The 24,934-nt window shown below is 42.3% G+C and overlaps 1 protein-coding gene across 1 annotated transcript; it reads right to left on the reverse strand.

Annotated features, from left to right (window-relative positions):
• Positions 1-919: 919 nt before the first annotated feature.
• On the reverse strand, positions 920-24,892 carry SUPV3L1 (Suv3 like RNA helicase). The gene is made up of 15 exons (XM_070945165.1): positions 24,574-24,892; positions 20,231-20,308; positions 19,300-19,407; positions 18,621-18,735; positions 16,333-16,501; positions 14,849-14,960; positions 13,986-14,063; positions 13,148-13,239; positions 10,802-10,982; positions 9,414-9,507; positions 8,477-8,696; positions 5,696-5,776; positions 3,675-3,851; positions 2,214-2,362; positions 920-1,413 (listed from the first exon to the last, which is right to left on the reverse strand). The coding sequence occupies exons 1-15, from the start codon at positions 24,890-24,892 to the stop codon at positions 960-962; spliced, it is 2,427 nt and encodes an 808-aa protein (XP_070801266.1). The 3' UTR covers positions 920-959.
• Positions 24,893-24,934: the final 42 nt, after the last annotated feature.

Here is a 24,934-nt window from a genome sequence, read left to right on the forward strand (position 1 = left end):
CATATATACAGTAAAACATGCATAATTTTCAAAAATCTCTGAATTTTTTTCTGGATTTAAATGCATTCATACTAAAAACATTTGATAAAGATCACAAACACAATTTTTGTTTCAAACTTACATACTGAGTTGACTCTGAAAGTGTTTTTAAAAGGCAGAGGACTTTATTAGGTGTAATTATGATTTCCCCCTCAAAAGTATTTCCCTCCACCCCAAAATATAATTGTTCATGTGGAAGACTTTTAAAATGCCGATTTCTCTGCCAAAGTAGATATCAACCAAATGGTCAGTCTACTTTGACCGATTTCTGGTCAAGTTGTATATTAGCATTTAAAATTGCTTTTTATCTGCTGAACTATGTACTCTGAGGAAGCAATGATGAGCTAAGCTCCATTCTTATGGAACAAGCCCAAACATGACTCAGTGCTAACCAGTCAATGTTTAAGCAATTTTTAGGCTCTTTTGACTTTCTTTTGAATTTCCTAGCTGGAATTTACATCAGGAGTCTCCAACCTTTAAGACTTTAAGACTTGTGGATTTCAACTCCCAGAGTTCCTCAGCTAGCTTTGCAATGATTCACTTAACAAATGTGGCAAGATGAACCGTAAAGAGGGCCAAAATTCACTTAACAAGTTTCTCACTTAGCAACATACATTTTGGGCTCAACTGTGGTCGTAAGTTGAGGACTACCTGTATTATGCCCACATTGCAATCCCTCAGTGGTTTGAGACCTAACTTCTCCTTTTCTCCTTATTATAGTCGTGCTCTCTGATCTCTCATTTCAATTTAAGATGAAAATCCCTTGCAGTTTTGTTGGCTTCTGGTGAAGCTACATTTATGAAGATGCCCAAAACTCACAGATCTCCCCCTGTTCATAGTGAGATTTTTAAAAATCTGTGTAAGATCAGAACACAAATACTTAAAAAACTACTTTTTTTTATTTAAGCAGAGGCGTCACTTCATTTCTTTTTTTCTTTGTGTTTGGCTGAGCTCCTGTTTTCATTAACTTCAGGATGAGCATCCTGCTGAGCGAGCCATTCCTTCTCCAATTGCTTCAGCACTTCCTTGCTGAGGAGCCCCTGTTGTATTAGTCTTTCAGTCAGAGGACCCTTCATCTGGCCCAGGGTGCCCAAGTGCGCATCCGCAGACTGTAAGCTCCTGGTTTTAGGTCCTCTTGCTTTGCGGGGGCCGGGGGCCATTTCTTTGTTTGTGGAAATCTCTGTCATTTCTCCATGCGGGAGCCTGTCGTCAGTTCTGAGGCTCTCAACAGGAATACCCATTGCCTCAGAAGTGACTTGCGAAGCTTGAATCAGTCTCGTAATATTCAACACTCCGATTTGTATGATGTCATCCAGTTTCTTCTGAATCGCCCTCACGTGTCCAGCATCTGGGAACATGTCCATAAACCGGTAACTGTATTTTAAAAAAAAACACACACACACAAGTGTACAGTCAACTTGAGAATGGGAGTTCTTGGGAAATCAAATCATTTCTCTATGGGTCTACAAATACTTTATTAGGGGGGCATCACTTGACAGAATTTAGTACTGACCAAACTCCAAAGTTACAAAAATGTGGGTCCTGGGCCCTTAGCTCATTAATGCAAGCAACTGTATTTGTCCTCTCAAAAGTCTACAACAATAGGGTTGTGGCATGCAATATTTTGTTTCACAATTAAATAAAGGAAAAGCTTGACAATTTAAATATTGTACAGGTACCATTTAGCGACTGACTCATTCAGCGACCGTTTGCAATTGCAATGGTGAAGAAAAACTAATTTTATGACAAGTCGTTGCATTTGCAACCTTCGCAAGTCTGTAAAGCAAAGGGAAAGCTGAAGTAAAACCATAACTAGTCACAGTTTCACTAAGTAAAGACCAAGTTGGCAGTTCCGGTATGGTTGCTAAATGGGGACTACTGTATAGATTAGCATAAAAGATGGGATAAATCTGAGCAAAAGAGCCTATTTTCTTCAAGAATCAAGAGTCCAGCGGGGGTTATTCCTGGAGAATAGGAACTGGAGAGAGACAGATGTCACAGACATTTTGGCAAAGATGGATATTCACACAAAAAAGTTCCCTGCAGCACTGTAAAATTATATATTATCACAGGAAAAGTGTATCATTGGGGCAGATTCTCCCAACAGAAGACAATTTCCTAAGCTGGCCCCTTAAGAAGTGGGGGAGGGGAGAACCAATCTTCCATTCCAATACCTCAGCCAGAGATATAGATCAAGAACATCATGAACGGCTTCTAGATGGACAAGGTCCTTGATGTTCTTGGGTGGGACCAGGGGCCAGTTAATATGTCGGCAGAGCCAATCAAACATCACAGGTTCATTCCTGCTGAACTGCCGTGCAAACTGGAACACAAAAAGAGACAATTAGGCCAAACAATATTTCCACGGCGATGCCCTCACATCGCCAAACACTCTCTGCAACAACCATGCGCAAGCAAGGAAAGCAATTCCCAAACATGAACTTAAATAAACAGGCAAAACATTTTACAGTTTTTCAAAGTTTTTCAAAGGATCAGCAAAATACTTCCTTTCTCTTAGTATGTTCTCTTAGACACTGGAAGAAAAAGAAAACGGTGAACGTTCCAATCCTTCTAAAACCGGGAACAATTGTCCGTCTTGCTTTTCTAGAAAGCTTCTGACAATTTCTTATGCTTCGTGGAACAGAAACTTTGCTCAAATTGTCAGTTGAGAGATCAAATCAGATATCTAATCTGCTAATCCTCATTAGCGGTTATAGTTGGCCTTTCAGTTGATGCAGTGTCTTAGCCAACACTCAATTTCTGAGAAACTAAGCTGGGTTATATGATTGTCCAGTAATGACTTTCCCCATTAGTGCAAAAACAGTATCTGATCTCACACACACATAGCCGAATATGCGAATCAACAAATTATGCTGGGTTGCGTTCTATTCTCAACTAAACAATCAAATCTATAAACTGTCAACTTGCAAAGCTTTCAAGTTCCATGAGCAGGAGGGAGGGAGAACTGATAGAGCTGATTGATTTTCCTAACTGAAGTGCATTCCATACATTCTTCCTGACTGTAATCAGGAGGAGGGTGTTGGATTTCACAGCCAGCCAAAGTAGTTAATTGGAGAATGTGATTTATGACATGGCCAGAGAGGAGGGGAGAGACAGGGTCATAGGGGAACATAATTCTACGTGGGATTAGTTCTAACTGCATTTGAATATTGCCGAAATGGTGCTCCTAATAAATGACTGTATTTCTTTTGAAGTTCGGCTCATGGCTCATGAATTAATTAGGGCATCTTTCGGAAACTTCACATAAACATAAAATCAGAGACAGTGCAAGATGTTCATTACTCAATCCACTTCTATGGTTGTAATGAAATCTACGAAAGTTGTCCCTGACAAAGGGATTCTGCAGTTGCTGCTTAGGAAACTGAAGCAAAAAAAAGAACATTTTGGAAAGACGTATTTAAACTGGTAAATAAGACTAGGAAATCTCCTTGCTCCACCAAATGATTATGCTAGAGAGGTTATTGCCAGGGATATCTTGATCCACTACAACAAAGCGCACACATACATATAATACAAGCATATCTACTGTTCGGGCATACTGGGAGCTTAGATAGGCTCCTCCAGGGAAATATGCTAAAAAACTAAAAATATTATAAAACACAGATGCAAGTTACCTTTAAGAGCGAGGTGCACACAAAAGGCTCCTTTTGATTAATGGGAGCTGTGCAAAACACGTATCTTGCTCTCAAATGGAGTGGAATGTGTTGAATCATTTTGGCTAAAAATTTGAAGTTATCAATATTGCAGACAAAGTAGAGTCCATCAACTTGAGAGAGGCTCACAAAAATATCCTGTTTAAAAAAAAAATTAATTAGACAAAATCCCAGCTCTGTAAAATTTTTTTGAAGATTCATAGACCAGTAAACTTGAAACTCTCTTTTCCAATCCCTCCCTCCTCACAAAATTATCAGAAACCTGGTTCTCTTACTCAGTGTTTTATAATCTGGTCCTTCCCGAATACCAGGGGCATCAAACTTGAGGCCTGGAGCCCAGATCTGGCCTGCAAGGTGCTTAGAACTGGCCTGTGGAGCTGCCCTGTAAAGAGCAAAGGACCAACTTGCGGTGCCTCTGCCAGTGAAAATGGAGCTGGGGAGGGCTGAAAGCAGCCCTCCCCATCTCTGTTTTTGCTGGCAGACGGTTGCAGGATACCACTGCAGCCGAAAACAGAGCTCAAGAGCCCCTTTTCACTGGCAGAGCACTTAGGCCGCCACAGGCACCCCCAACACGAGTGATGTTGAGCTGGCCACGGCCCCCCTGCCCCCTCCCCGAGGTCAAACACAACCTTGAAGCAGTCCTCCATGAAATCGAGTTTGACACCCCTGCCGTACACTTTTTAGTGTTTTCTTTCCTCCACAAGTTTTTCCCATTAAAAAAATGTATTTTATGGTGGATGAAAAGTGAGATCTGTAGAATGTGTATCATTCCAAAGCCAGAATGCAAAGATGCCGTGTAGTTAGCTACTGTGGGCAGGCTAAACTTAAGAAGAGGTTTATTTCTGATGAGAAGGAAGGAAGGGTCTCTTGACAAGTGACCAGGAGAGCAGTGATCCAACATAGGCCATTCGATACATGCGGACAAGCGGAGTAGATATTTTATTACACTAACCTTTATAGATCAGGTCAATAAACAACAACCAATCCACCCATTCCCAAACCCATCTCCCCAAAACAGAAAGCAACGTTGTGAGACCATAAGGAAAACCACAGTAAAATCTAATAATTATCCCATTTCCTACAGACAGTTAACAAGCTCAAATAAAATGGATTCATGCATTTCCAGGCATCTTTCTCATGAGAGCAATATGGCAAAACATGGGTTAATGTATCAGGAATTGCCTCACTAAAGGGGTAACCCTTCATTCAAATGGAAACCCCCATAATTTCCCACAAGTGGTGGGAGGCATTAAATCTTGCCAGCGTTAGGGGCTTCTGAATGTGGAAAGCGCTATTTGGTTTAGATAACAGTTTGGAAAGAAAAGTGAATGAAAGTCCAGCAGATGCAATGAAGACCCAATGGGTGTCCCACTCCTAGATAAAACAAAACCATCACTTAAAATTAGAAATGTTAAGCCTCTGGGGGAAAATGTAACTCTGACTACAGTAAGAGTTTAATGCAGAAGAAAAAAAAGGTAGTTCTATATAAAAAATATATTCAGGACACACAGAGTCTATCAAAATCTTATTGCTTGTAATTTAGAGGGGGGAAAATGCAAGAAAAAGTGATTTAGGGGAGTTCTGGAAGCAATATGCATAAGGTGGCAGGATTGTGTATGGCCTACGGGTCAACCATTCCTGACACGCATCCACTGGTCACGAGTTCTAATTGGCACTGAATCTGTGCTGCTGACTTTTAGTTGTGTAACACAGTCCCGTGAATGAAGAATGAGTTATACAAAGGGAAGTTCCACTTTTCCTCCTGCAGCTCTCAAGAGTCCAAAAAGGAAAGATGCAGTCACAACTTTTAAGCTTTGCTATCAGCTGCAAAAACCAACATAAATATAGTCCCGTTTTGGGGAGATTGCGTGGATCGAAAATGACGTGAGCCTAAAACACCTAGCACGTCCCAGCTTATGTAAAGCAGCACTCGAACAGCTGCCTGCTGTAAAGGTAAAGCTAAGAGGCTTTTCCATTCTTACAATGAGATTTGACAGAGTGGCTCCTGGAAGGTGGTATGCAAACATCTCAATCTGCTCAGCTGTGGGGTGCAAGCCAGCAGCCTGGAGGGGGAAAAGAAAGAAAGGGAGCGTCATTTTTCCACAATTTATGAAGTTTTTAGCATTTGTTGCATTAAAATGGCAACTATAACACACATATAAAACCAGGCAGAGCTTCTATCATATCAGTGTGGCCGCCATCTTGCCATTTTTGGCTAAACCTCATGCAACCCTGCAGCCTTGTAAGCAGTTGGTATTCAGCCGGTTCGCGCGGAAATTTGGTCAAGATCGCCGAACCGGTAGCAATGGCCAGCTGGCCACGCCCCCGAACCTGTCCCCCGGTCGCCACTCGCTCACCCCGCCCATCATGTTCATCACCGCCATGTTCATGCACGCGCATCCCATTGCCTTGCAAGTCCAATGGGATGCGCATGCGCAAAGAACATGGTGGCGATGGCAGAAGCTTTTTCTGTGACCTCTGGTAATTTTTGGTGGCCTGTGGCCAGCTGCCACAGCCGAAAAGTGGCTCTCAAAGAGGCTTCTTTGCTAGCCGCTTTCCAGCAGCTGGCTGGAGGCCGCCGAAAACTGGTCAGCTTGCCTTTCGGACTCTGGACCAGCCTGAACAAAGAGGCGGTGGTGGGGGAGGAAGTGGGGCTAGGGCCGGGGCCACTAAAGGAGGGGAAACAGGGGCGACTGGCAAAGGGAAGGCGGGGGTAGAATTCCAAAAATTTGCCTACCTTTTCCTGTCGGCATGCCTGGGGGGGGGGGGGGTGTTGCCATGTGACTGAGTGGGTGTGGGCATGAGTGACGTCAAGTTGGCCACACCCACTCAGTCACATGCCCCCACCTAGTCACGCCCACCGAACCAGTAGTGAAATTTTTGAAACCCACCGCTGCTTGTAAGGATTACAAATTATGGGGCTGCTTTAAAGACCTGAAGGAGACCCCTGCTGCTGCTCCTGTCTGTTTTGGGATACACCTTTCAAATACTCTGCACACCTCTAGATAAAAAGCAGCCGTAATTTCCACAAAGGGAAATGTCCTCATTCTCAACGTGTTCTGTTGATGGAAGTTTTCTTACTTCATCTGCAAGTATTGCATTCCAATTCACATTGGTTTTCTCAACTGGTTCCCTGAGCCTATTCAACCCACAATCCCAAGGGAATTATAGCACAGTAGCAGAATATCTATTTAGTGCTTACGAACAGTCCTTTACTTACAGTTGGTTATTTTATTTATTTATTTATTTATTTATTTATTAAATTTTTATACCGCCCCCTCTCCCGAAGGACTCGGGGCGGTGAACAGCCAAGATTAAAAACACACAATACAAATATTAAAATGCATTAAAACAGAATTAAATTATCTTAGGCTTCTCCAATTTTAAACCCCGTTACCCATAAAATTCACCAATTAAAAAAATTTTAACCCAGCCCGGCTTGCTGAAACAGAAAAGTCTTCAGGGCCCGGCGGAAGGTCCGGAGATCCGGGATTAGTCGTATCCCTGGGGGCAGCTCATTCCAGAGGGCGGGTGCCCCCACAGAGAAGGCTCTTCCCCGGGGGGTCGCCAGCCGACATTGCCTGACAGACGGCACCCTGAGGAGACCCTCCCTGTGGGAGCGTGTTGGCCGGTGGGAGGTTATCGGAGGCAGAAGGTGGTCTCGTAAATAACTGGGTCCTAAGCCATGGAGCGCTTTGAAGATGAGAACCACCACCTTGAAGCGCACTCGGAAGACCACTGGAAGCCAATGCAGCTCGCGCAGGAGAGGTGTCACGTGGGAGCACCATGCCGCCCCCATAAGTACCCGCGCGGCTGCATTCTGCACCAGTTGGAGCCTCCGAGTGCTCCTCAAGGGGAGCCCCATGTAGAGAGCATTACAGTAGTCAAGGCGGGAAGTAACGAGGGCATGAGTGACCGTGCATAGGGAGTCCCGATCCAGAAAGGGGCGCAACTGGCGTATCAGGCGAACCTAATAATCATTCAAATTTATGAGTGTTTAAAAAAGCTACTCGTCAACCGTCCTACTCAAGTCATCTAGCAAAGAAAGACTCCTGGCCATTTGTTTTGCCAAGAGTATACTTTACTGAAGCTTAAATGGTTACAGAAGTAGCGTAAGCCGAATCTGAGGCTTTCCTGTGCAAATGGCACAAAGAAAGTTCCCTCTCCCCACCCTAGCAATCCCGATTATCTGCAAATGTCCAATCAGGTGCTTGTATATTGTTCAGGAAACAGGTGCTCAGTTCCTATTTCTGCAGCATGCGCGGCAGAGACCCGAAGACCAGCTGGCCGGTGGGAGGCACGTGCACATGTGCGGCAGAGGTTAACTGGGGTGACGGTTTGCGTGCCATCAGAGAGGGTGCTGTGTGCCATCTCTGGCACGTGTGCCATAGGTTCAGCCTCACGGACCTATACTGTGTTCCACATTCAGAGCAGGTTCACTATCCAAGAACCTTGGTAGCACAGTGGTCTAAGGCGCCCTGTTATTAAACTGGTTATTAAGACCAGATGCCTGCAATTACTGCAGGTTCGAATCTCGCCAAGGCTCAAGGTTGACTCAGCCTTCCATCCTTTCTAAGGTAGGTAAAATGAGGATCCAGATTGTGGGGGCAATAAGTTGACTTTGTATAAATATACAAAAGGATGAAGGCTATTGCTTAGCACATTGTAAGCCACCCTGAGTCTCCGGAGAAGGGTGGCATATAAATCAAAAATTAAAAACAAAACAAAACCGTAAAACAAGCTCAGTCTGTTGATTAATATACCTCTATAGGATCCACGGGCTCACTCAAAATCTTCTTTAGCAGAATGAGGTCATCTGCATACATGGTAGTAACTTCCCCTTCTTTAAATGCAGAACTAAATCGGCCAGCTCGGCCTGAAATTTGTAGTGCCTGAGAAGTGGTAATTTTATTTATTTCCTTTTCTCCCTTTTCATTGATTTGGGGTTTTATTAGGGAGTTGAAAATGATCCTTTTTATGCTCCTAGAATAAAGATAAGGAACACCAAAGTCACACAAATTAATATATTTGCATTACAACAATGCAGGGGTCAGCAACCTGCGGCTCTGGAGCCGCATGTGGCTCTTTCACCTCTCTGCTGCAGCTCATCACTCAAAATATGCGTCACAACTGCCAATGTGGGACACCCACCGGCACGCAATTTATTGAGCTTTTCAACCCCCGGTAGGCCAACCATGGATAAATCCAAGAAAAGAAAAGTTTCAGAAGAAAACAGAATGTTTAATTCAACTACATATGCTAGTTTTGTGGCCGCTCAAGAAATAGTCAGGCATGGGAAGATTTTTGTGGCTCCCAGTGTTTTCTTTTCTCTGGGAAACAGGTCCAAATGGCTCTTTGAGTGTTTAAGGTTGCAGACCCCTGCAACAATGTGATTCTCCAAATGTGATCCTAGCCGAGCTAATGTAACTACCAACCAAAAATGTAAACTCTGAAAAGTTGCTAGGGGACTGTGAGGGAGGTAACAGAGCTCTGCCCAATACTGAAGCCTCCACAGGGTCATCTGCAATGTAAAGGAAGCCCACCCAAGTAAGGACATTACAATACACTTACTATCTCACAGCTCACAGCCTCCTCAGTTGGTAAAGAGGAGCCTTACAACCATCAAACTTTTTCTGGTTCTATCAATACTTCGGCTTCACTAAGAGATCATTTTTAATTTATCTTACAAATTTAACTTACAAATTGAGACCCATCCCAATTGCATCTGTGGCAACCATGATTTTACATGGATCATCCGGATCATTGAACTTCTTTGCCTGGGTAAGTTTTGTTCCTGAAACAATCAGAACAACAGATGAAGTCCCGAATACAAAAAGGATCTGAATACTTACTTTTACTTAAGATTTATAATATTTACTTTTTAAAAATTCCCTTCTGAAGCTAACATTTTAATTAGATGGTGGAAAAAATGCAGCATCCAAAACTGCATAAGGGCCAGCTATGCTATGCGACTACAAAGTATGTCACATCTTCTGCATTTGCACAGAGATAGTATCTGTCTGGTGGTGTCCACGTACACTCATACGTACATTTATGCATTACGTGTTTCTAAGAACTAAATGTTCTCAAATTATTGAATTTATAGTGGCTATGCAACAAGCCACAAAGAACTGCCAGTTCATACTACTAATATCTCTTTAAGATGACCTCAGATTAAGAAAAATATTGCAATATAAGAGAAGCTGGTCTGTTTGTTTGTGGAAGAGACAGCCGAGGAAAGAAAATCATTTTCTAAGAACTTTTTAAACAGAGGAAATGTTGCCACATGCCCAGGGGTGAAATTCAGCAGGTTCTAACAGGTTCTGGAGAACCAGTAGCGGAAATTTTTAGTAGTTCGGAGAACCGGCAAATACCACCTTTGGCTGGCCCCAGGAGTGGGGAGGGAATGGGGATTTTGCAGTATCCTTCCCCTGGGGTAGGGTGGGAATGGAAATTTTGCAGTATCCTTCCCCTGCCACGCCTACCAAGCTACGCCCACAGAACCGGTAAGTAAAAAAATTGGATTTCACCACTGCACATGCCAATATGTAGTAGGAAAATGTTTATACTGATAGGAATTTGAACTAAATGCCTTCTGGGAATATTTTCTAATTGTAGTATGGTTTTGGAGTAGCATGAAATAAAAATGATTTAGAGTAGTATATCCCTGGTGTTTCACTCTTACATCTTACAAGGAGTCATTCTGCTTATCTATACAAATCTCCATGAGAGAAAATTATGTCAACCCATTCAAAAAATACAATTCATACACAGTAATAGAGAACTTTTTTAAAGAAGGAACTAAAACAAAAGGAATACTCTGAGGTGCATATTATTATCTTCAAGTGGCTGCTGCCTATATAAGGGGCAGTTAATTCAAGAATCAATAAATGAAACAAATAGTGGATGTAAACACTACAAAATTCCAAAGATAAAGAAACAAAGAATACACCTAAACTATCAGATGTAGAAATATTGAACAATTTAGTAAACAAAGGTCAACCCTACCAATTCTACTTTTCAATAATAATTGCAGTGAGAAGTATTTCCCACATTATCATTCACCCCAAAATATTTAGAATATGTACCAGGTGGAAGACTTCCATATATGACTGCACATTCCAAGCCCCGGAATTCAATTTGCCGACTCACTGAATAAATGTCATTCTTATTGAAACAAACAATGCAGTCTCCAGGGTGAAGGTTATCCAGGGATTCGAGAGCCTTACTCAGAACCTTGATGGGAGTAAGCCTTTTGTACCTTTTCACCTATGAACATACAATATTGTTTATAGCCATAACTAGAACACAATAATACTGAACAAAAGACACTGGTTAGTCAAGGGGTTCTGAATGGGCGGCAACCTCTGACCCTAATAGCTCTCAGCTTGATCTTGATCACAGGCTGTAAGAACAATTACTAAAAGCGAAGGACTCTTAACTAGCTCCTCATCCTAAGCAGGCCATCTAGCAACACCTTTGTAACAAATGGAGGTGTTGACATCAAAGGAAACAAATATGGGACTCAACAATTGGTGAATGGCTTTTCTTAGTGGCTGGATAGGGAAGGAGACAGCACATTGGGGGGAAGTATATTCACTAGAAATTACTTTCTGCTTCAGTCATTAATAAAAACTGCTGCTTTGAGAACCATGTTTCCCTTTGTGGGTTTCACTTCTAAGTGAATTTCAGAATTCAGATTTTTTTGGAGTGAGGTAACCTCAAAATCATACGGGAGCGACGGGGCGCTCACATATGACTCCTCTCCTGCGCGAGCTGCACTGGCTTCCTGTGGTCTTCCGGGTGCGCTTCAAGGTGTTGGTGACCACTTTTAAAGTGCTCCATGGCTTAGGGCCGGGGTATCTGCAAGACCGCCTTCTGCCGCCAATAGCCTCCCACCGACCGGTTCGCTCGCACAGAGGGGGCCTCCTCAGGGTGCCGTCGGCCAGACAGTGTCGGCTGGCGACTCCCAGGGGGAGAGCCTTCTCTGTGGCAGCACCCGCCCTCTGGAATGACCTACCCCCTGAGATACGCACGATATCAGACCTCCAGACTTTTCGTCGGGCCCTGAAAACACACCTATTCCATCTAGCCGGGCTGGCTTGATCCCATCCCTCAGTTTTAATTGAATTCGGTTTTAATTGGGTTGTTTTTAATATCTTGGGCCGAAATTATTTAATTGTTTTTAAATTGTTTTTAAATTTTATATGCAATGTTTTATCTTGGCTGTACACCGCCCTGAGTCCCGCAGGAGAAGGGCGGTATAGAAATAAAATAAAATAAATGAAATAAATAAATATAAATTAAATTACATTTCTAGATGTTTCTCAATAGTGGCCAATATAGAGAAAATAAAATAAGACTCTAAGACAGTAATAGCACTTAGCCCTTAGACTTATAACCGCTTCACAGAGCTTTACAGCCCTGTCTAAGGGGTTTAGAGTCAGCCTCTTGCCCCCAACAATCTGGGTCCTCATTTTATTGACCTCGGAAGGATGGAAGGCTGCGTCAACCTTCAGCCTGGTAAGATTTGAACTGCCAAATTGCAATCAGCTGGCAATCAGCAGGAGCCTGCAATACTGCACTCTAACCACTGCACCACCCTGGCTCAAAACAAGGGTGTCAAACTTTTGGCCCGTGGGCCAGATGCATCACACGCAGGCCACACCCACCCTGGCTCCACAATGGCAAAAAAAATGTCGCGATACGTCACATGACGCGATCACGTTTGACACCTGTGGTCTAAAAACACTGTATAATTTGCATATACAGTAAATATTACCGAGCAATTTAGCTTTAAGGATACAAACTGTTGGTGGAGGGGATGACTTTTCATATACTTCATTTATTTTCTCTCTTAAGAAAAGCAACTGGAAGAAGTCTGCACACTAAATTGGGACTGTATGAGGTTCCAAAGGTGTTGGAAGATCCTGAGCCACTTTTTTTTGCAACCCTAAGACTCCATTCTGTCCATCATTACTCAAAATCAGAAATATAATTACCATTACTTTGAGTGGGAAACACATTAACACCATAGTATAAGCCCTACAGTACAAGATATATTTTAGAAAAAAGGGAAAGACTGAAAAACACTTAACCCCCCCCTTTTTAGTTTTTTAGCTTTTAATCTGTCAATGGGTTTTAATTCGAATTGTTTTAAATTTGGGCCAAAGTATGTAATTCTTTTAATAATTTTAAATTTTGTATTGGTATGTGTTTTAGTTCTGGCTGTGCACCACCCTGAATCCACTAGAAGAAGGGCGGTATACAAATTGAATAAAATAAATAAATAAATAAATAAATAAATAAAATGACCTCCCAAACTCCAGGAAAACGAATGACACACAAACACACACAGACAATTTCCCTGCAGCTCCACCCACTGGGCCTCCTTACTTATCCTGGACATACAGAGAGCGAAGCCGAGCACCTACCTCAACCTCTTCCCCTGTCGTATACATGAGCTCCGTCACTAAGTTAATAGCAGCCTCTTCGCCACAAACATGGATTTCTCTTGCACAAAGTCCTGAACAAAATAATGATGTTGCAAGCATTACAGAATTATTTTCATGGAACAAAATGCTTTGTCTATAGTGGTGTTTCTTAACCTCAGCAATTTTAAAGCATCTGGACTCCAACTCTCAAAATTCCCCAGCCAGCCATTCTGTGGTGGAATGCAGTCCCAGGAGGAAGAGCTTTTCCCCAGGGGGCAAAAAGGCAGCGGAGCTTGGATTGTCTGCTAGATAGTAAGAGAGATAAGATGCACCACCCTAGCAGTTCAGGCTATATCTATAGTTATGCAGATTGATTGTTTTAGTCTGGCAAGATTCTGTTGGTAGGCAAACAACAATAAACTACTCAGAAGTAATCCGAAAGATGCTTTTTCAAGAGGCAACTGGACTTTCTGAACTGAAGAAGCTTCTTGGATGAGAAGCGAAACGTCTTCGAAGAAAAACCAGAAAGTCCAATTTCCTCTTGAAAAAGCACCTTTGGGACAACCATGATCTGGATGACTGAGAATCTTCATAGATACTCAAAAGTAACTCTTATGTGTTCTTCTTGAGTTTTGGAACCTGATGAATTCTTAGACTATCTAAGGTATCCAAAGTTGTGGGATTTTTTTCATGACTGAAAGTGTTGGCCAATGTACTCTGAACAAATCTGGAGAACTTGAGACTTGGGAAGATTGCTCTAGAACGCTACACTGAGAATTATATACAATATGGATTAAGGTAACACCATTTGGTAATAATAAACTCTCCAAAGACATACCCAAGAGTGCTCGTGTCCAGGCCCAGCCTCTAGAAGGATCTTTGATCATCTGAATTTCATCAATCACAGCCACGTCATCTTAAAGAACAGCATGGAATAAGAGAGTCATTTATTTATCAAATTTAAAAATTTGCTAACATTCATAAACTCTCACTACAGGAATAAGAGGCATTTCCATACTGAAGTATTTGAAATGGGCATTATTCTGACTTAGGCTCCCTTAAAAAGCAGGAAGCAGAGTCTCGATCCCGGCAAAACCTCCTTTATTTACACAACTGTTAATTCCTTTCATTCACAGTCATCAAAGCCTATCCAAACAGTTTTTCAAAGGAATATTTATCAACACAGACCTTATCTCGCTTGGAAAGCTGCCAAGTAACTAGTTTCCAAACGCAGTATAAGATAAAATTTGGCACAGAGTCACTCAGTCACGGAACAAACAAATTGTTTTCTGCAAAAGCCCGTTCACTCCTCTTTTGATTCCTATGGGAGGGGCCAATCACCTCCAAGGTGTGGCTTTACTCCCAAGTCGACCCTGCTTTCTTAGTTGTTCTTATCTTCTGGCAGCTCTGCGCATGCGCACACTGGGAACAGGCTCCAGCTGTTCCTCTGCCTCACTACTGTCTAGCTCCCTCTCTGCCTCCAATGCAGAGCCCTCGTCTGAGCTATTCCAGGCCCCCAGGACTGACCCATATTCCTCCTCAACTGCCTCACTGTCCGACTCTGCTGCCAGCTCTGCTGGCCACCGGCAGGCCACAACAGGCATCTCTTCATTTTAATTTCTCTTCTGGCCAATTTTGTATACAAACATTACAAGCACTTCAAAACTAAATACGTTTTTTTTTAAAAAAAAGCATACATACAAGGTGTATTAACGCTGCACATCTCAATAGTGCAAGCCACATGGGCAGCTGCTCTTCCTTCAGGATCAATGCAGACTCGTTCTTCTCCCGTAACCAGGTCACATGGTACATTCTGTAACATTAAAAAATAAATAAACAAACTTTTCCCTCAATGATAGAACACTGAAGACATAAACAATGCAGTCCAACAAAGCACTTGAAGGCGATAACAAAACCACAGATAATCCTCTCTTAACAATGATAATTGGGATTGAAATTTTCATCACTATGTGATGCAGTTTTGAAGAAGTGTGCATCCAATTAGTGCTTTGCTTAGGGACAATAACACTGCTATCATTAAGCAAGGGCCTCCTTGCAAATCCTAGGACGCTTGCAAGCAGGCCGATGGCCCGTGTAAGTGGCTACTACCGGATGGGGAAGGTGCATGGATGGGTGGTGAGGGGTGAGTGCACTGAGGCCAAAGGTGTGGGGGAGGGTGACTTACCAGAGTGACTTACAACCTTCCTTGCCTGCTTTTCCATTGATTGGTTGTTGTTTTTTTGTTTTGTTTTGATTTTTTTGTTGCAAGGCAGTAGAGGAGGTCGCAAATGACCTTAGGATGTGGCAACGCCCTAAGTACAAATTAGTTGCCAAGCGTCCAGATTGGGTTCATGTGACTGTATGGGTGCTGGGATGGCTGTAATTTTAAGATCCATTCATAAGTACATTCACTGTAACTGTGAATGGTTGCTGAAAGTGGTTGTTAACTGAGGTCTACCTGTGGTCACATGACATAATGGATTCACATAACCTGCACTGGAAAGACTTCTACTATTAGAATGCAGTGGAAGAAATCTCTTTTTCTCTGAAAATATGGTCCAGAAAGATTTGGATTCTTCCAGAGCAGACTTCTGAGAGGATTAGTAAATTATAGAAAAGAGTGAAGACTACTGACAATTGTATCTTCCCCATTCCAGTGGTGAAAGCTTTCTAATGGTCAATGCAATTAGTTGAAATCCACTTTTTTTGGGGGGGCTATCTTTAGCGGACTCCAAATTAGGAATGCCCTTGAAAAATACTACAATAGCAATAGCACTTAGACTTATATACTGTTTCACAGTGCTTTACAGCCCTCTCTAAGCGGTTTTACAGAGTCAGCATATTGCCCCTAATAGTCTGGGTCCTCATTTTACCGACCTCGGAAGGAAGGAAGGCTGAGTCAACCTTGAGCTTGGTGAGATTTGATCTGCCAAACTGCTGGCAGCCGGTGATCAGAAGAAGTAGCCTGCAGTACTGCACTCTAACCACTGTGCCACCGCAGCTCTCCTTAAAACCCACCTACTGTCCCTAAAAACCGTGTTTTTTTCACTCCACCTTATAAGCTGTTTTTGGACTCCAGATAGACACTGACAACACACATTTTTTAAAACCACCAACAATGTTCCATGTTAACAGCATGACTGCAACAAAGGCAATATCAGATGGAAATTCAATGACATACTGACAGCATCATTACTCTTTTGGAAGATTTCGTGAGCCAAGAGCTTTAAAGGGCCACAATACACTCCGGATTCTGCTTTTAAATATCTCTGGATTGCATGATAGGTTTTCCCGCTATTTGTAGGGCCAGCATGAAACACAATCTTTCTTTCAACGGCCCTGGCTTCCGGATACCTAGAACACATAAGTAGAAATGTAAAAATAAATCAAGTAATATGAATTCGTAATTTAATCATCATTAGATGTGTAGCTCTGTAACACTTGGAGGATGATTTTTAATAGCAAGCTGGATTAGTCACCCCTAGGTAAAATGGGGTGGGGGAAATGGGGTAAGAGAAAAAAAGGAGAAAGCAAGACTGTTCTCTTCCTCAATACCACTTTTGTGTCTTTTCTTACATCTGGGATGCATAACACACAGCTCTCCCCAGATCCTTTTTTGTTGCCCTGGAGCAGGGGTGAAATCCAATTCTGACAGGTTCTGGAGAATCGGTAGCGGAAATTTTGAGTAGTTCGGAGAACCGGCAAATGCCACCTCTGGCTGGCCCCAGAGTGGGGTGGGAATGGAGATTTTGCAGTATCCTTCCCCTGCCACCCCCACCAAGCTACACCACGCCCATCAAGCCATGCCCACAGAACCAGTAGTAAAAAATTTTTGATTTCACCACTGCCCTGGAGTATACCAGATTGAGAGCCAAGATGCAGTACCGAAGTGGTAACATTTGACAAGGCAATTTTTCAGAGTGTTTACACAAGAAAACTTTTAAGATTTTGTCAGGTTTAAATAAGTTTATGTTGCTGTTTTGAAACTGAAGGTTAAAATTCCATCTCAAGTATCTCTTTTCTGGTGATGTCACAACACTACTAAATTCAGAAGACACTTACTACATGTCTTCTGAATTTCCTTCCTAAGAACATGCTCTGCCCTCAAAAAAGGAGAATTTTATTCTACTGTAAATTTCACATTTCTCAAATACTATGTATTTTTTTTTAATGAAGACATCTTCGGTTGCAGGTAATCCTCACAACCATTCATTTAAGGACTGTGCAAAGTTATAATGGCACTGAAAAAAGGGACATATGACCATTTTTCACACTTACGACCATTGCAGCGTCCGTCCCCCCAGCCCTGTGATCAAAATTCATATTTATTTATTTATGACAGTTGCAGTGTCCCAAGGTTATGTGATCACTTTTTTGCGACCTTCTGACGAGCAAGTGGGCAAATAGGCGGCAATAATAAATTAAATAAATGAATAAGTCAACGGGGAACCCAGATGCACTTAACTATCATGTTACTAATTTAACAACTGCAATGATTCACTTAACAATTCTGGCAAGAAAGGGCATAAAACGGGGCAAAGTTAATTTATCAGTTGTCTTACTCAGCAAAGAAATGTTAGGCTCAATTGTGGTCGTAAGTCGAGGATGGCCTGTATTCTAAGTACTTTATTTTCAGTACATTTTAGAAAAAAAAATATTTGTGATTGTAAGCCATCATTATTTAGAATCTGAACTTGATTAAATTTCATTATTGCCACTGATTGCTAGGGCATTATGTTTTTTCTGTTGTTTGATCTATTGGAAATATTTTAAGTGAAAAATAATTTCCATCAAAATTTACCAAATAAACTGCATGCAAAAGTGGTAAACAAATTATGTACTCTTATTTACGAGTATTTCTGTTTTAACAGTACAGGAAGTTGAACCAAGGCAATTCTGCACCAAAACTAAGCCCAAGTACAAGAAACTGCTTAGAAGCCGGTTTTACTTGTCCAAATTTTCAAGTCTCTAAACTTTAATTAAAGCTAAGACAGCCAAACATATATTGTGTATATGTAATTATTTCAAATGAGACTCTGAACAGAATATGCATCAGATATAAATTAATTTGCATGTTGCACCAAGTGACAATATGTTGATGAACAGTGACAGGCCATACACAATATACTAAGCCATAAGCCATCCATGTCAGGTTAAGTGCAACATGTAAGTCCAGACCTGGATTGAAATCCTACACTCATTAATTTCAAGCACACCTAACTTAACTGAGCAGAACTTACTCCAAAGTCAACTGTATCCAGCATCAGAGAAGTCATATTATTGAAATGTCAAAATATATGTTTAATATAAAGCTACATAATCTCAAGTCCAATAGCTAACTTTTCAAAAAGGTAAAAATCACCTTATAATTCCAGTTACATTAATTAACACACTCCTATAAATCTGGTATGTTTCAGTACAAATATAAATGATAATAATTACACAGTAGCTATAGGTGATTTAAAAATCTAACCAGTTTGGAGGCAATCTTAAATCACTGATTTTACGTAGATCATCCATACACTCCAGCATAGGAAAGATCTGCTTAGAGTGTTGCAAGAAAAATGGAAACAGATCATCAACGTGACCTGAGGGATAAAAGGGAAAAACACGCATTTAAAAAATCACAAGTACACCACATTCAAATGACATATTTAGGGTATTTGTAGTTTGTACACAATTTCTGTCTGCATACAATTTTTCACACCTCTAAAAATTAACTGGAAAGTATCTCCATATAACTCAGAAAATATGACTACTCCAAATTAAACATAACAAAACAAAACAAAACAAACAGACAGAAGATAAACATTAGGGTTTAAGTAAGTTTAATCAGCCTTCTCTGGCTTTTAGTTTTTCTTCTAACTCTATAATTTCTGCTATAAAATTGTATTATTCACTGGCCAATAAGTTTGATTCATTCATTCATGAACAGCTGTGTATCTAATAATATTTACTATTCAATTATATAAATAAGATACTTTTTTTAAAGACGATGCTTATGAAATGTTTGATCTCCCAGCATCAGTCATCTCCAACACGGGGCATCTAAGTGACCTGATAAATTTGGCCATGATAAAGGGGAAATGATCAGACCCTATAAAATATATCTGAGGAGCAAAAGGTTGCAGATGGTTCTATTATCCACTTACCTGCACCACAGCATATATCGTTGAGAATAATGTGCAGATCAGGATTCAGAAAACTAGACTCTATAATGTACTTCCTAAAACTTACAAATACTTGATGAAAAAGACGAGCTATAAAGAAAAAAAACACAAACCTAAGTTCAGTACTGCATGTAACATGTAAAATTCCTAAAATCTGAATCAAATCTTAACAAGAATATTTTAAAACATGTGTCAATGAAACTTAATTATGTAATTGCTTTTAACAGGACTAATCAAATGAATTTAGTTACTAACATTCTCTTCAAGACATTTCAAATCGGATTAGAAACCTGACAACCTAAAACTACATTTGTATTATAAGCAATATTCAAATATATTTAATGTTGGTCACAAAAGACCAGCTTTAAAAGAAGGATCTGCTTAAAAGCAATAGCAATAGCACTTAGACTTACCGGTATATACCACTTTACAGTGCTTTACAGCCCTCTCTAAGCGGTTTACAAAGTCAGCCTATTGCCCCCAACAATTTGGGTCTTCATTTTACCCACCTCGGAAGGATGGAAGGCTGAGTCAACCTTGAGCCTGGTGAGATCTGAACTGCCAAATTGCAGGCAGCCAGCAGTCAGCAGAAGTAGCCTGCAGTACTGCACTCTAACCACTGTGCCACCGTGGCTCAAAAGGGTAACACAGAGCTTCCATGAAACCAATTTGTAAATAAGAGCCGAACACCGAACAGGTCAAAACTTCATTCGCTCCATTCCAGTGACACAAATGACTCTCTTTGTTCTCAAAGAGGAAGGAATGACAGTAAGAGTAGGCCACAATTGAAGAAAACAGTGCTTGCCCCAGCTTAGAATTTAATATGCAAAAAGAGATCAAATCTAAACATGTGGTTTTCTAACAACTGGAAGAAATATCCAGTAACATTCATTCATCCCCAAGAATTACATACCATCCAGTCCATTTTCTGCTGCCAGTTTCTGAACTTCTCTCCTCTTGCAAAATTTATTTAATGTCTTCAATACTTCATCTAGAAGTCAAAACATAGGCTGCATCATGCTTACTGAATTAACAAACAATACATGGGAAGCCTTTTCCTCAATAATTCTGATGTTATTTAGAAAGCTTTGGAAGAAAGCAGCTGTTGCACAAAAACTGCCTCAGTTCACACTAGGTCAGGAGTTAGCAACCCGTGGCTCTGGAGCCACATGTGGCTCTTTCATCCCTCTGCTGCGGCTCCCTGTCTCTGGTCGGCTCCACAACTGATAGGACTTTCGGTTAGGACAGGTAGAGGAAAAAGGACACCACGCTAGGAGGACACACTATGATGTGGGAACTGGACTTCCAGTCAGCTCCAGAATTGAATGGGGGGCTTCCAGTTAGGACCTTTGTGGCTCTTTGAGTGTTTAAGGTTGCCGATTCCTGCACTAGGTGAATTCAGTCCTGAAAGAAATTTGTCATTTCTGCTGCCTTCTCTTACAAGAAACTACGGACAGAATCTAGCAAGTAAGTTTCTTTTTATTGGATACCAAGGACAGTGGGGTGGTGATTTAAAACAAAATACTAGAGCCATGATGGCGAACCTATGGCTCGTGTGCCATAGGTGGCACGCAGTGCCCCCCCTGTGGGCACGCGAGCCATTGCCCCAATTCAGTTCTGCCACGCATGCGTGTGCACCTCCCACCGGTCAGCTGGTCATCGGGTCTCTGACTCACATGTGTGGGGGGTGCGGTGCATGAGGGGGCTCACGCGTGCATGCGCGGGGGACAGGGCATGCGCGGGGGTCACACGTGCATGCGTGGGGACGGAGGGCATGTGGGGGGGGTTGCACATGCATGCGAGGGGTGAGCGTGCATTGCATTTGGGGGGTTCAAGCATACACACATGTGCGCTTTGGGCACTCCGTCCGGAAAAAGTTAGCCATCACTGTACTAGAGAAACCAAGTAACAATGTTTTTCTCTCTTGTTCCAAACAGAACAAAGTATTCTTCCATGATATAATAAAATACTACACCGCATTATATTAGTAACACACTGACTTATACTAAGATATGGTAGGAAAGATGAACTCTTTCATGATTATAATATATGCAAATTCTCTCATTACAAATCCGTATTTGGAGTTAGAAATCTTTATCGAAACTTAATGGAGATATGCAGCATTTTGGATCCAAAACAGAAAAGGATCCTTGGGAAAGTCAAAGCCATATACATCAAACCTGTCAGCATCTTTTAAAGGAGCTCTGTCCTTTCTGGTCTCTCACAATAGCTTCATTTTTCCAGGAAAATAAATGTTTGAATTGAGCAAATGTTGAAAGCATGCCTTATAACCCGCTCTATCACATTCTGTCTGCAAGCACCTCTTTTCCTAAGGATCGCACGGTTAGGATAGCAATAGCAATAGCACTTAGACTTATATACCACTTCATAGTGCTTTACAGCCCTTTCTAAGCGGTTTACAGAGTCAGCACATTGCCCCCAACAATCTGGGTCCTCGTTTTACCCACCTCGGAAGGATGGAAGGCTGAGTCAACCTTGAGCCAGTGAGATTCGATCTGCTGAACTGCAGCTATCAGTCAGCTGAAGTAGCCTGCAGTACTGCATTCTAACCACTGCGCCACCTCGGCTCTGATACAGTAGTGGCCAAAATTGTGGAAACCTTTTGGGAAAAGTGTATTTTTGAGGGCTGATGGCTAATAACACCACTTTTTTTTGTTGGAATTTCAAGATAATTCTATTCCACTGCTGGAATGGCCTGGGAATAGCTCAGACCTTAACCCAATTGAAAATCTGTGGAGCCGACTAAAGAAACTTGTTAGTCAGAAGCGACCCAGCAATAAAACCCAGTTAATTCAATCTTGGTTTCACATGATAACAGCTGCAGAATTAAAAGACTTGGTTCACTCCATGGAAAGACATTGTAAGGCCGTCATTCATGCTAAAGGCTACTAAACTAAGTATGAACTGACATGGGGATCATTTTTGCATATCTTGTTTTTTCTACGTGTTTCCACTTTTCTCCTTTATACTGTAACTGCTCTAATAGCAAATCCTTCATAAAAGTTATTGCATTGCATTCTTTATCTTTCCATCAATATATAATTTTATGGTACTACTCAAAAAAAAAAAGTGGTGTTATTAGCTAGTTTTAGAAAATACACTTTTCCCCAAAAGGTTTCCACAATTTTGGCCACTACTGTAAACTCAGAAAAAGGTGCCAAGGGGGCATCTCTGGCACACACAATGTGAGTGTCCCATATTTGTTCCGAAATGTCTTTTTCAACCCTTTGGATCCAAAGCACTAAAACACGTCCTTCTTTTAAGGATGACCAGCCTAATATTCAAGTTGTCCTCACTTAACAACTTTGCTGTCTAATTCCATCACTGCTCGGGTAAGCCCCGGTTTGGGTTTTTTTTTGTCTCCGATGAGCTTTTTTTTCACCTCCTCTGAAGCCCTTTCCCTTGCCACCCGTACTGGCTGGCCCATCCCATAGCCCAGTCTTTCCCAAGCAGGTCTCCAAAGCGAGCCAGGCTCAAGGATGGTGAGCAGGAGGTTGGACTAGATCAGGGGTCCCCAATCTTTCGGACCTCAGGGACCACTAAATTCATAATTTTAAATCCCAAGGACCACTAATATGATCTGCCTAATGACCGGCTGGGTGGGCATGACAAGGTGGTCATGTGAATGGGTGGGCATGGCCAACTTGATGTCACTCATGTCGAGGGGGAACTTGCCAGTCTTTACTCGCCACTCCTTGTCTGCCTGCCGGGCTCCTTAAGGCCCCAACAGGAAGCAGTTGTTGGAATTAAGCAGCCACGATGAGAAAGAGTTGGCAAAACATCTGGCTCAGTTCAAATTGGATCTGACCTAAAAGGAAGTTCAGCAGAAGCACCTCACTAAGGACTAGGAGCATAGGCTTTCCAAGCAGAGGGAAGACCTGCAGGAGTGCAAGGCCAGGTACCGGCGCCTGGAGGCTCCAGGAGATGGTCAGCCAGTTCCAGGCCATGATGCAGTCCCACTGGAACAAGGCCCTCTGGCTCTTTGCCACCAGCGGCACTTCCCTTCAGCCTTCGCCCAAAGCCCCGCACCAGGAGGCCGAAGCAGACTCCGAGTCGGGATTTCTGCCCCCCTCCAACCCACACAAAAAGACCCCAAAGGGGGAGACTCTCTACAGTAACACAAGTGTTCACTGCACGTATCCAGCCCGGGGGCCGTAGTTTTGAGGACCCCTGATTTATTTATTTTTTTAATTTGATTTATATGCCGCCCTTCTCCGGAGACTCAGGGCAGCTTACAATGCGCTAAGCAATAGCCTTCATCCTTTTGTATATTTATACAAAGTCAGCTTATTGCCCCCACAACAGGGTCCTCAATTTACCTACCTTAGAAAGGATGGAAGGCTGAGTCAACCTTGAGCCTTGGCGAGATTCGAACCTGCAGTAATTGCAGGCAGCTGGTCTTAATAACAGGGTGCTTTAGACCACTGTACTACCAAGGCTCTTTGCAATATAGATTGAGTGCAATATAAAAAATGCAAATAATTTTTCTGAAGACCACCAAAATAATTTTAATTAATAAATAAATAAAATAAATAAATAAATAAATAAAATAAAATAAAATAAAACAATAAAGTAATACTTTTAATTAGCAATTTTATGATGTTTGTGTGTCTATATTTTTCTTGACTGTACACCGCCTTGAGTCCTACGGGAGAAAGGCGGTATAGAAATATAATAAATAAATAAATAAATAAATAAATAAATAAATAAATAAATAAATAAATAAATAAATAAATAAATAAAATTTTCTCATCTAGACCAGCTGGACTAGATGACCTCCAAGGTCCCTTCCAACCCTGTTCCTGTTATGGGTCGACCCTCGGTCAGCACCGGCCACCCATGACTGATAGTACAGTACAATGAGCCTTGGTAGTACAGTGGTTTAATGCACCCTGTTATTAACACAGCTGCCTGCAATTTCTGCTGGTTCGAATCTCTCCAAGGCTCAAGGTTGACTCAGCCTTCCATCCTTTCTAAGGTAGGTGAAATGAGGACCCAGTTTGTGGGGGCAATAAGCTGACTTTGTATAAAATATACAAAAAGTATGAAGGCTATTGCTTAACGCATTGTAAGCCGCCCTGAGTCTCCGGAGAAGGGCGGCATATAAATCAAATTTAAAAAAAAAAAATTATGCGGTCACGACCTGCCCGGCAACCCTTGGAAACGCCGCCGCCGCCGCAGAGGGAAAGCGCGGGAAAACGGGCCGGGCCTCCTCCTCTTCCTCCTCTGGCTTACTCTTATTCAGCGGGCTGGTCAGCTCGGCTCCCACGTCGACCTCCGGGGCGAAGGTTTGCGGGGAGACCTGCAGAGGGACGAACAAGGACGTGTCGGGGCTTTTGACGCCCGTGTCCTCGTCGCCATTGGAGGAAGCGAAGAAAGCGATTCTCGCAGTGGCGGGGAGAGAAGAGGCCCGGCTCAGGCCGCCGCCGCCGCCGCCCCGGTTCCGGAGAGCCAGAGGGCATCCGCAACGGAACTGGCCCGAAGGGAGCCGAGAAAGCAACCGCGCGCAGCCGGTCACAGACATCGAAGCAGGCAAGCCCTTCGGACGCCGCATGCGAGGCCGCGCGCGGCTAACGCGTCATTTGCTAAGCGACCG

The sequence above is a fragment of the Pituophis catenifer genome, unplaced genomic scaffold (assembly GCF_029215685.1).
Source record: "Pituophis catenifer annectens isolate HBS135680 unplaced genomic scaffold, rPitCat1.0.hap2 SCAF_6, whole genome shotgun sequence".
Taxonomy (NCBI): Eukaryota; Metazoa; Chordata; class Lepidosauria; order Squamata; family Colubridae; genus Pituophis; species Pituophis catenifer.

Bases quoted from the DNA above. Each gene is read 5' to 3' on its own strand.
- SUPV3L1 (XM_070945165.1), bottom strand. From the start codon at position 24,892: ATGCGGCGTCCGAAGGGCTTGCCTGCTTCGATGTCTGTGACCGGCTGC. The intron at 20,309-24,573 runs GTAAGCCAGAGG...TTTGACTTCTAG, and splicing joins GACCAGCCCGCTGAATAAGA to ATGAAGTATTGAAGACATTA. The intron at 18,736-19,299 runs GTAAGTGGATAA...TTTATCCCTCAG, and splicing joins CGATATATGCTGTGGTGCAG to GTCACGTTGATGATCTGTTT.